Source organism: Carassius auratus, chromosome 10 (genome assembly GCF_003368295.1).
Source record: "Carassius auratus strain Wakin chromosome 10, ASM336829v1, whole genome shotgun sequence".
Lineage (NCBI taxonomy): Eukaryota > Metazoa > Chordata > Actinopteri > Cypriniformes > Cyprinidae > Carassius > Carassius auratus.
The window spans coordinates 18,754,001-18,766,923 of NC_039252.1; the positions used below are offsets into that span (position 1 = coordinate 18,754,001).

The 12,923-nt window shown below is 36.7% G+C and overlaps 1 protein-coding gene across 3 annotated transcripts in view; it reads left to right on the forward strand.

Moving 5' to 3' along the window:
* LOC113110183 (tetratricopeptide repeat protein 28-like) overlaps nt 1-12,923 on the forward strand; it is a 265,529-nt gene that overhangs the window by 84,000 nt on the left and 168,606 nt on the right. Inside the window, exon 1 of one of the 3 annotated variants that reach the window (XM_026274229.1) lies at nt 9,428-10,496. The exons of the other annotated variants lie outside the window; for them this stretch is intronic. Coding sequence (XP_026130014.1) covers nt 10,470-10,496 — 27 coding nt within the window. The 5' untranslated portion in view covers nt 9,428-10,469. Of the gene's footprint in view, nt 1-9,427; nt 10,497-12,923 lie in introns of those variants that run through there. 3 annotated transcript variants of the gene reach the window in all.

Consider the following 12,923-nt stretch of genomic DNA (forward strand, 5'->3'; position numbering starts at 1 on the left):
TATTCACTTGTATTATTTAAGGGTGAATGGGTAATGTAGTTTCTGCTCTGGGTGGGATGAATTAGGAAGCTTGCATTGTAAAGGGCGCTCTGAAAATCGGCAGTGCAGGTAAAAGATTAAAACCTCTATTAAAACAGATGTCCAAATGAGCGTACCGGTACGCTACAAGCACGTTCTGGGCGCACGGAGAGGTGGCGGTACGCTCAAGAGCTATATTTGGAAGTGGCGGTACTGAGTACTGGTGCATACCGGCCCACTTAAAGCACTGGCAATGACTATACTTTGGAATTTTTTTGCAGTCCACTTAGAATTCAACATGGAAATCATTTTTGTTTTTTATTGGCATTGATTGTTTTGAAATTCAAATGGTACTTACATGCCTGTGTTTTTAATTCTGTAATAAATATGGCTTTCAAGCCAACAGTTAATTTGGAGGATATTGATGGTTTATTGCAGGTATGTTGTTTACATGAGAAAATCTGTGTTACAAGTTAAACAAAAATTCCAATAAACAATCATATTTTGAATTTAAATAGTTTCTTTGTCTTGAGTTTACATTAATTATTTACATTTTACATTAACATATCCAAAAAGTTTCAGTCTTTTAATTGCGATTAATCGCGATTAATCGCGATTAATTTTAAAAAATTGTGCGATTAATTAGTTAATTTTTTTTAATCGATTGACAGCACTACTTCTATTTAATTTATTTCTTTTGTTTTATCTCAGTTTTATTTTCAGTTATTTTAGTACATAGAAACTGTTAGTACATTAAAAAGAAAATCAACCGCATATATATATATATATATATATATATATATATATATATATATATATATATATATATATATATATATATATATATATATATATATATTTATATATATATATATATATATATATATATATATATATATATATATACACTGTATATCTGACTTGACTGGAGTAATGATTACTCACAGGAAAGAAAAATATTTTAATATATATTTAAATAGAAAACACTTATTTTAAATTGTAATATTATTTCAAAACATCATGGTTTTTACTGTATTTTTAATCAATTAAATGCAGATTTGATGAGCATGAGATACTCAAAAACAAGAAATCTTACTGAATCCCTGGCTTTAAAGTGGTAGTGTATCTCAGCATTTCTAAAGTGGCGCATCTAAAAAAAAATCTGCTTGTGTTTAATGTGTTAGTTGCTGAGAACGTGGTATATTTATTTGCCTTTTTGGACTAACAGCCACATTAGCCCAAACAATTCACACACAAACACACATTTAAAGCCATAAACACACACGTGCACTCACACACACTAAGTTGTAAATGCTGTTATCTCTGCCAACACCAAGGGACCCACACAAACCCTGGCTTTCTCTTTGTTAGCATCTTCAGAGTGCGTTTGTGGCTCCGCTGTGCTGTGTTGTTATTGATCTGGGTTCAGATGAAACCCGACTGCTCTTTAACAGCCGTGTTGATTTAAACAGCATGTTGAACTCCGTTACATCAATATCCAGTGCAGATGAATTATTAAACGCAGCTTTAAAGGGCCCTGTGTTTTTGCATAAAGTATTTTTATATAAATAGCATCTCTTTGTAGATAAATGGCACTGCATTCATTATAGTAATTGGAAATAGCTGTTATAAGTGGACAAAATAATCCAATACAAAGAACAATTCTGAATCTTTCTCTATGCACATATGCAAAACGTGATGCAACAACGCTAACCTTTTGTAGGTGGTTTCCAGTGCATTGCTATACAGCAAGACATTTTGAGTAGTTGCTTGGACTTTCAAGCAGCTGATGAATGCAGTCAATTGAATTATGTGGTTTTAGGGTCTTCTGAGCCATTTTTAACAGTTGCTAGTGTGTTGCTATGTGCTTGCTAAGTTTTCCCGATATTATGGTCTGTTGTCATGACTTAAGTGCCTCCTTTAATGTATGTCATTTTTTTGCTTTTTTTTTTTTTTTTTTGCCATTTATCTGCTTTCTTGCAAGCACAAAAATATAGTAAGGGTTATTCCCCAAAGTGTAATATTCAGAGTAAAAGGGTTTAGTATTAGAAATAGTAATAGTAATGCTTGCCTTATGCAGCTGATGCAACTAATGAAGTCTCTATATCTACTAGCAAGACTGATTATGGCCATTATCAGAATGTGAAAAGCGGGACGTAAAGCACAAGAAGAGAATCCCGTGGCTTCAGTGTTTTCTCCGAGAGGTGGAGGTGCTCTGTTTACAACGTCTGTCTCATTTTCTCTAATGGCGTCGCCTCGTTTAATGGCAGATATTCATTTGGTATCTTAACAACAGTGGCACCCTTGGGACTCTGATGAGAAAATCCTTGACATTTGTCAGAGCGGCGCAGTGTGTTTGACAATATATGAATTATTGATTAAACTGTTGAATTTTAAACGAGGGTTGTGTCGTGTTGAGGCCTTGCAACATAAATGCATAACTATGCATATTCCGGAAAAGATATTGAACAGGAAGAGGGTCGAGTCTTTAGTCTATGTTTTACTTTTCAAGAATAAATATAGTTATAAAAATATAAATCTAGAGCTGGTTGCTCTATATCGGACAATTGAAGAATAAATCGAATGGTGGAAAAACACAAACCCATGCATCCGCTGGAAACTACAGTAGTACAATCAGATCGAAGGCTGTTTTTTTTGGACTGATGGTGCTACACAATGGTGGCAGCGCTCCAGGAGGCCGTAGAGTCTCACACGGTCAGTGTTTACAGACCCAAACCAGCTAAACTCAACTGGGGTGACAAACCAGAATTAAATTAGCATATGACCCGGGGAACTGAAGGTAATTCTGTTCTAAATCTAATTGCCCTCGGGGTCATTTGATTGGCTTGTGGCTGAGGCAAATAATCTGTCTGTAAGGTCAGGATATCTAATAGTGGGCGACAGTTTGATGGTGCTCCAAGAGAGTGTTTCTCCTCAGGGATCTGTTCCCACCGGTCTGTATCTTTGCTTGGTTGAGCACGCTCTTGAAAATAAAGCCTCCAATTAGAGGATTTTACAGCCTGATGTCATACAAGAACCTTTTGAAAGGAAAATTCAGTCATCGTTTACCCACCCTTGTGTTATTTTGAAACCAGTGGTTGTTTCTTTCTTCTAAGGAACGCAAAAGCAGTGTGACCAAGATGTTGTTTTACATGCAATCAAATTTTATAGTAGCTCTCATACAGGTAAGTCACTTACCTTTACGTGAAGATGCATCAGTTCAGAACAAGCTTGTATATGCAGAGTATGAATCAGATTTGATTATCAGTGAATGATGATGTGCATTTCAGTCTTTTCTTTATATAAAGATATCATGTCTTCAGGAGAAATAGTGTGATATTGTGTCCTTTGTGGAGCTTGACAGCCCCTTGACAAGGTGTCAGCATCAGCAAAACATGTTTTTGTGTTCAGTTGAAGAGAAAGAGAGAAGACTCAATCATGACAGAATGTTCATCTTCTGGGTGAAGTTGCACAAAGAACATTTTACACTGTGAGTTTTTTACATTATGTAGTTGACATTCAACTTGGATAATGATTGGAAGAGGCTTGATTTCCCACTGGGATATGATAAATCATCAACGGTGGGGGATACTTTAAAAATAGTCAGGAGGTTGGAGGACAGGGACTTTGCAGGACAATTTGTAGACAATTTACAGAACTGAGAAATTAATATTTTAACCGAACCTATAATAAAATATTTTAGACTTGACAATTATCAGCCTTTACAGAACTTTTTTTTTTAATTTTGAAGAACCTAGAGACCCGTACTTTAACCTTTACAGAAACTTTTCAGATGTTACAGTTCTCAGAAAACAAATTTCAGACTTTACAGAACAATGTTTGGACTTTACAGAACCAAGAACTCTATATTTTAGACTTTACAAAACCCAGAAACCAATATTTGTAACTTTACAGACATTTTTTGGACTTTACAGAACCAATAAATCAATATTTTAGACTTTACAGAACACAGAAACCAGTATTTCAGTCTTTGCAGAACAATTTTTAGACTTACAGAACCAGGAAATCAACATTTAAGAGTTTACAGAACCCAGAAACCATTATTTTAGATATCTTTTTAACTTTACAAAACCCAGAAAGCCATATTTTAGATATTACAGGATAATGTTAGACTTTACAGAACCTCAAACCAATGTTCTAGACATCATAAATCCAAGAAACCAATATTTTAGACTTTAAGAACACAGAAATCCTTGTTTTGTACTGTAGAGCCACTGAAGATTATTTTTGCAGGGTTGCATGTAGACCCCACTTTCTCCAGGTCGAACGATGAACAGCCGGATCAGGGATGTGTCCTCCTGACCTCCAACTGTCCCTCACGCACGGTTTACAGCAGAATGACCCATCTGACCGCCTCCTTCCTCCTGGGAATAAGGCTGTATCTCCAGGGCACCCAACAACTCAATACATCTTCATCAGAGCGGGAGGGTTTCATTGAGATCCATTAGTTGGGCTGAGAGTAAAGGTGGAGCAGCTGCTGGCTCTTAGAAAGGCTTGTTGCATCTTTTGTGTTTGGAGAGCTGAGGTGTCTGTTTCAGACCCCTCCTCCTCTTCTTCGTCAGCGAGCGAGAGAGTCGAGCTGCTGTCTGAAGATAGAGCCACTGTGGCCGGGAGATATGCTGCACAACATTAATTAGCAGCTCTCATTATAGCCCAAGGCCTCGTTGCTCTGCAACCGCTCTCACACACAAAGATGTTTCCCAAGGTCTTGGAATCGTCACAATATGCGTGAATATTCTTGTTTACCAAGTTGCTTTAAACAGTTCTGATTCATTCGGGTGAGAACAAACCTAGAGGGATTTTCAGCAAATAACATTGAGTTTGCTGCTTTGATTCAGTGCATTATATCATATCCAAAGACATGCGACTGCAAATTCTGTTTTCATAGCAATGTATTAAAAATGGCATGCAATCAGAATTGGAGTTTTGTGGCTTTTAGTTCATGTCATGCATATATTGATGTACTGCCAAATATACAATACATATTTAAAACATTTTCTCCTCAGAGACCAAAAACTGACTCATTTTGTTTGCATGAGCTTATATTACTTTTTAACCAATAATATGCTTTCTAAAATAAAGATCTCCCTCCAATAAAACCTCCCACCTGTGATTTCAGGAATTGCAATTGTGATGTGCATTAAAGGGATAGTTCATAAAAAAAATGAAAATTCCCTTTTTTCAAAAACCTGTGTGAGTTTCCTCCTCCTGCTGAACACACAAGAAGATTTTTGATGAATGATGGTAGCCAAACAGTTGACGGTAGCCATTGACTTCCAAGTAATTGTTAATATTTATCTCACAGTTCTGACATTCTCACATAATGACAAATTTATATCTTGCAGTGAACTGTGAAATATAAACATGCTATTCTGACTTTTTTCTTCCAATTGCGAGTTTACATCTTCGAAATCCAAATTGCGTGATATAAAGTTGCAATTTATGTCTTGCAATTTTGACTTTATAACATGATTGTGACTATGTATTATGCAATTCTGACTTTATAACTCGCAATTGCGATTTTACATCTTGCAATTCAGATTTTTTTCAGAAATGCATGGTATAAACTTTAAAAAGCAAGAAAAATGTTGAACATTTTGAAAACATTTCTGACTTTTTTTCTCGCAATTACAAGTTTATATCTTGCAAATATTTATATCTTGCAACTATTTTACACAATTCTGACTTTAGAACTCCCAACCTCCCAATTCTGACTTTTCTCCCAATTCTGACATTTTTCTCACACTTGCATGTTTATATCATGCAGTTCTGAGAAGAAAAAAGTTAGAATTGCAAGAGTTATAAAGTTAGAATCGTGTGATGCGGCATGTTATAAAGTCAATTGAAAAATATTGGGGTGGGAGAGGGGGTGCTGAACTGGGCTTTTAAAGTAATTTGTGGTAGAAACAGTCAATAGATTTTCATTGATTTTAAGGCTATTTAAAAAAAGACAAGGAAATGCATCAGCACAGGAAAGAAAATCACATTCAAACCGTTGCATGCAGTCTGTGGAAGTGTAGGACAGAGTGTGTGTAATCTCTCCTACATGAGCACACACTATACACTCGCCGTATCTCTGTAATGCACATTTCCTATATCCAGCCTTTCATTTCACCATCAGTCGCTCCTTTGAGCAGAATGACAAAGATTAGGGGTGTGACACAAAAAAAACATACAGATGCTGAATGTTTCTTCTAAATCACTAGAAGAGCTTTCAGAGAGCTTCTACTGTCCTGCGCTGACCTGATGGGAAAAGCAGAGCACAGCTGGAGTTCAAAGAAACATCTTTCATTCGTCGGTGTTTCCTGTCACACTGTTGTGCTTGGAAACTCTTGGCAGATCAGGCCAGGCCTTGATTTCACAACTTGGGAAGTTTTTAGAGGGTTTAAGTGGGGCTTACCTTTGCTAAACATGCTAATGCATTACTAGGGTGTTCTGGGTGGGGTTTCTAGGTTGCATCTAGGTGGTTTCTAGGGTGTTTTTATGGTATTCTGGATGGTTGCTAACTGAACTTTTAAGCATTAACAGTTGATGATGTTTTAACTTTTGAGAGTTTTTGCTCAGTTTACTGTTTGTGATTAAATCCATATATCAAATTTTGCAATCCATTATGCAATGACTTTTAGGTCAACACTGTGTAACTGGCAGTGTTTTTAACTTGTGATTTTGCCAGCGGCTGTTGAGATGTTTACAGGGATTGCATCGTACAGCAGCTCTTTTATTGGAAAGTGACCTGATATTATTGGGATATCATGGCATTTGACAGGTGCTGTTCTGATGAAATGTGCTTTTAATAAGGTTTTATTGCTGATGCATGAATAAATAATGCCGCTGTAGTTTATCTTCATTGTTGGTTAACAATGTCCAATCTGTCCCTTTAAACTGCAGCTGAAGCGACATCTGTGCTTTTATTCTGAGGTGACACTGATGGAGGTCATTTATATCTGTTCAAACTTGTAATGTCGTTATAGAGGTGATGTGTTTGTCTCACTCCTCTTATTATCCGCAGCTGTGCCGGTCTTGTCCTTTATTTGACATGCTTGTTTCTAAATGCTATGGAAGCTTGTTTCCAGCACTGGATACAAAAATAAAAAAGTTAATTGTGACTCCTTTTTCGTGATTCATGCTTTTTTCCCCTCTGATTTTGAGCACAACAGGCACTTAAAGGGAATGGGAGATGAGACTCTGATTGGTTTATTGCACATTATGCCCCAAACACATCCAGTACTCATTAAGAGAATAGGGACAACCCTTTTAGATCATGTGTTGGGCACGCCGACCATTTTTCTCATCGTTAAACTGACTCGATCAGTCAAATAGGGCCCTATATCTCTGACTCAATTCTGACTTTATATCTCAGTATTGCGAATTTATATCACGTATTTTTGAGAAAATAAGTCAGAATTGCAAGATATAAATGCACAATTAAAAGAAAAAATTCAGAATTGCGAGTTTTTATCTCACAATTCTGACTTAACTCGTTATTGTAAGTTTATATCATGCAATTTTGAGAAAAAGTCAGACTTGCGAGTTTGTATCATGCAATTATTTGTTATATGTAATTATGAATATAAAGTACTATTGCAAGTTTAGATATGCGAGAATCGCAAGTTGTAAACTCACAATTGCGAGAATGTTTATAGTTTAATAAATTCTGACTTTTTTTCTTGCAATTGCGAGTTTATATCATGCAATTCTGACTTTATAACTTGAAATTGCGAGTTTACAGTATATCTCACAATTTTGATAAAAATTCAGAATAGTGAGATAAAAAGTCAAATTTTATTTTCTCTTTTTTCATTCAGTGGCAGAAACAGTCTTCCATAAAATGCACAGTGAGCAGGTGCAAATGTGTTTTGTGTGTGTTTCGTCATTGCACTGTGCAAATGTGTAATGGAGTAGCTAATGTCTATAATTGTTTCTCTAGGAAAACAATGTGTTTTGTGTGCAAATGCAGGAAATGACATAGAGATGCAGCTCTGCCCTCTTCCTGTCCGTCAAGGCTTACAGTGCCATTTAAAGTGTTTGAAATCAGACCTCAGGATAATATTATTAAAGGATTAAGGCAGTTTGCCAAGCGGAGACACAGGGACTCGTCCAAATCTCTCTTAAGAAGCACAACACCAAGGTAAACAAGCAGAGAGATGAATCTTTAAAGACGGCCGGCGATGGACAGAACAGGTGTCATATTACAGAGCTATTTTCAGCAGGGAATGCAGTAATTGATTTTGCTTTTATAAGCACACTGGACCCGACTAAAGAAGTCCAGTGTCTGAAATAACCCTTGAGCATAAATGCAGTTAATGCATACTGACAAAAAATACTTCAATAAACCAAATTCATTAGTCACCCAATACTGTGAGGAGACATACTGTATGTTAACTTACTGCTGACAGTTTATAATCATTTTCATTAATAAGTCATTAACAAAACACCATTACATTATATAATTCTTAACAGCTCATTAGATAATGCAGGTTTAGATTAGAAATGACGTGCGGCTTTAATTTACAGTATCTGTATGTGAATGTATGTGAACTAATGGTCTGTGATGTATTATATTTCATAATGTCTCTTAATGACTTTATAAGCACAAAAGTTATTGTGAAAGTTATTATGAGTCACCCACAAAGTTATTGTTGATTTAAATATAATCGTGATTTATTTAATTATTTTCTAGTAAAAATGTGTTTAAGGTCAAAGAGGCATACACTACTATTCAAAAATGTTGGGTACGTAATATTTAAAATAACTAAATACATAAACTATTCAATAAAATCAATGCTTATTAATGTCAGAATGCAGATTTGAATAAGAGACTTCTTTCAGAGAGGAAAAAAAAATCCCCAATTTTTATCAGCAGTCTATATTAAAAGGCACTGTATGTAATTTTACTGTAAAAAAAAGAGTTTACAGAAAATATTTAATGTTATTATGACTTGACTGTAATTTTTAAATAAACCATAATCATATCAGCACATTGTCTAATTAAATTTTTCCTAAAACATATGTTTAAACAATAATTGGCAGTGATACATAAGGCAATGTAATTTTACTGTAAAATAATTTGTATAAATATTTTTTTAAATGCATGAATTAATTTATTTTAATTCTCAAAAAGATAGTATGCGTACTAATAAAATTGTTTGTAATTAACTAAAAAGTATGTTTGTTTTTTGTTTTTTTTTACCACACTTTTGATTCATAATATGACCTTCACTGGAAATAATCTCAGTACAAAATTCAGAAAACAAGTGACATCAAGAGTTATGAACCGTAAAATATACAATCAAACTTTGTAATGTAGTCACTGTATTTTATAGTATACCACATTTCTCATATTTGCTGTATAATAAAAACACAACAGTATATTAAACCTAAATCTTTCATTCTTTTTATTTCCCTAGGTGCCCCTTTCTCTTTGAAAATATGAAGTTTTTTTCTTTTTCTTTTTTTTCTGAAATGATGTTTGATCCAATGTCATGAATGGACAGTTGAGGGGTTTGGTCATGTAAAGGTTTGTGCTCCAGCACTTTTATCCTCTTTGTGCAGCAGTGGGCTTCATAAATCCAGTGTGTGTGTGTGTGTGTGTGTGTGTGTGTGTGTGTATCCGGCGGCTCTATGACCCCGCGGACTCCTCCTCTCCTCTCCTCCTCCTTCTCTCGCGCAGAGGAGCAGTGGGGAAGGAAGTTATTAGTGTTCTGCGCTCCAGTTCTGCGCTGTCGGAGGATATCCTTCTCCGTCCAACTCTCAAATTCCAAGGATTTTTCTGTTTTTCTTTCCCACTCCTCCTCCTCTTCTTCTTCTCCTCTCCAACCGGATCCGTCTGTTTCTGCGCGTCGGAGGGTTTTATTTCTTCCCTGCGCGCGTGTATGTGTAGAATTACGCATCATCTCTGGAATCTCGATCCGCTGTGATTATTTGGGGGAATATTTTCCATCAACGCTCGTTTTCACCCAGAACTGTTCGTCTTTTGCGCGCCTTCGGAACACTTACACGGAACATTTAAAGCAGCCCGGACTGTTTCGAGCGAACGATAGCGTAGCCTTTATCAGAACGGAAAGTTTTTCTTCTCTTTTCCTCCGCGCGAGGCACATCAGCCGCTGTCACGATGGAGAGCGAATGTCTCCTCATATAGCGTGCCAAGTGTCCCCTCTGCGTTTTTACCATCACAATACTCTTTATCGCGCTTTTAGACGAACACAAACTACGAGCTGAAGCTCAAAAGAGCCGATATCTCCGGACTCCGAGTGTTGGATTATCAGGAGGACACTAGAGGCTCCAGAGCTCTGCGCTTTTACGCACGTTTGCGCGCCTGGAGAGCGTCATGAATCTGCCGTCCGGAGACGCTGTGACTTTATGTCCTCATCTTGAATCCCACTTCTCTGCCATCGTGATGTTTTGATGCTGTTCATTTTTGCTTTACAAATATGATGAAATGGCAGCCCCGGAAGAAGGTAAGAGATTTATGGGCGCGTTCTGTTAGTTTGGCAGTAGATCAGGAGGGGAAGACCTCTGCATGAACATGATCTTGAAAGCTGTGCGGTGGATTCGGGCTTTGATGTTGAGTATTTGATGCAAAGTAGAGGATTTGTGGGCAAATATGGACTAGATTGTGGTTTATACGCAGACAAACCTTCATCATTGGTATGTCCAGTATTCATAGAGACCAGATTGCATTGATCTTTTTAATGCATTTTATCCTTCATATAACATGTGATTTGTGGTCAAATGCGAAGTCACCTCAAACATGTTTGATATGCAAATGCAACACTTTCTGTTTTTAATCAGTTGACTAATGCATCTGCAGCATCAGTAGTAACTTTACTAGAAGCACAGTGTCTTTGAAGCTTTGCACATATGGACATCATAGCATTGCATATGCTTCGAATTCCTTCGGTTTTCAGGTCCAAATCGTTTGACGACACAATCCGTGACCTGTTTGGCCGTCTAATGTTGGTTTTGAATGAACTAAATGCTGAGTGTGCCATTGCTTTGGGCCCTTTGAACACCAGCCAAGGCTTGCAGTTGCATCTTCTCCTCCACTAGAGGGCAAACATCCTCAGATCACAGGAACCTTCCTCCCTTTCCATGTTCTTCTGAGAACAAACAATAAATCCATGACGTTCCTCTGCTTTTGTTTAAGCGGAGATTTTGATTAGCTCACGTTGTGCCTGTAATTGCATTTGCTGTATTGTTGCGTCTCCAAGATTAAAGGGCCCTAAACGGGTCTTTTGTGCATCAAAGATGATGACGCTCAGTGAGTGAGTCATTGCTACAGCTGCCGAACACCTCTTAGGGTTTGTAAATAAGACCTCCGTGGAAGATAAAACCTGATACGCAGCTGGAGAGCGGCGTAGGGTCGCGCAGCACAAACAAACTTTGGGTTCCTACGCTGTTGTTGTTCAGTTCATAGGCGACTTAAAGTGATGAAATGACAAAAGAACTTGATTATTTTGTTCTCAATAGAAGACATAGAGTATTCCGCGCTCCTCCGTGGGAGTCAAATCACATTCGGCTCATTAGGGTCTCCACTTTTCTCCTCTATTGGAGGCATATTGTTTGGAGCTGTAGTTAATCAAAAGGCACCGCAGGCCACACTCGACTACAAACACGCTTGCAGAAACAGGCACGGCATGAAGTGTGAGTTTGTCGTGACTCTTCGGGAGGCTAAAACACAGCGCTTTTGTCTTACATAAACTGTTTGATGGTGGAAACATTAAGGCAGTTCAAAGAGTTCAAAGAGTCGTGCTTCAAAATGATTCATGATGCTTTTGGTGCAAAATTATCTGTGTGTGTGTGTGAATGGAGTCCCAGTCATTTGAGAAGGAATCATGATGTAGGTATGTTTAAAGGCTGATTTTGTGGGGCGAGATCGCCCAGGTTTTTGGCACGTCACGCTTACAGCTGGCCGACTGTTCACATTCTTTTCTGGGTTGGCTCAACACATTTCCGAAAGGGTTTTTGCATCGGCACCATTAGTAAAGCACACTCACACACCGTCACACACAATATCGTTCAAAAGTTTGAGGTCAGTAAGATATTTTTTTATTAAGCAAAAATATATAAAATTGATCAAAAGCGACAGTAAAGATATTAACGATGTTCTCATCAAAGAATCTTGAAAAAAAAATGAATTTAAGCAAAACTAAGCAGCAGAACCATTTTCAACATTGATAATAATAATAAGAAACCGTTATTTTAGTATTATTATTTACTTTGTATTACTATTATTATGTTAGCATTGAGTTTTTCTTAATATTTTGCTGTTAATATTCTATTAATATTATAATTTTTTACAAATACTTAAATTTTGGTTATTTTATTTGATGTGTTTTATAGTCGTTTTTTTGATAGTTGTTATAAAATAGATCTATTTTTATTACTTTAGTACATCGAGTTAGACTAAATGAAAATGTTACCTTGGCAGCGAGCTGAAGTAAAATCATTGAATTTTATATGGTTGTAGTTTTAATGAACTATGTGAAATAAATCACTTGTTCAAACATTTTTGAGCAAATAAATGATGCTTTGGGGAGCAGAAGACCCTTACTGACCTCAAACTCTCGAACAGTAGTATATATTTCCAGTAAGGTATTTCTATACTGTTTTATTGTCCTCTATTGTAAGTCATATACTGAAGTTTAGTATTTAAGCCTTTCCTACCGTATCTCATCATCATCTTTTAGCTCATTGTACCAAGTTATACTAGATTTCTCTCAGGGTGTTTTTCTAGACTCATAAATCTCTCATCCCTTCTTTTATCATTCCTTCTGCTCTTGTTGTTGTACTCCTCCTGCTGTTGTTTTACTAGCGCTTGTCCCACACACATCTCTCTTGCCCCTTCCGGTATTAAGAGCGTCTGGTCTGAAGATGTTTATCTG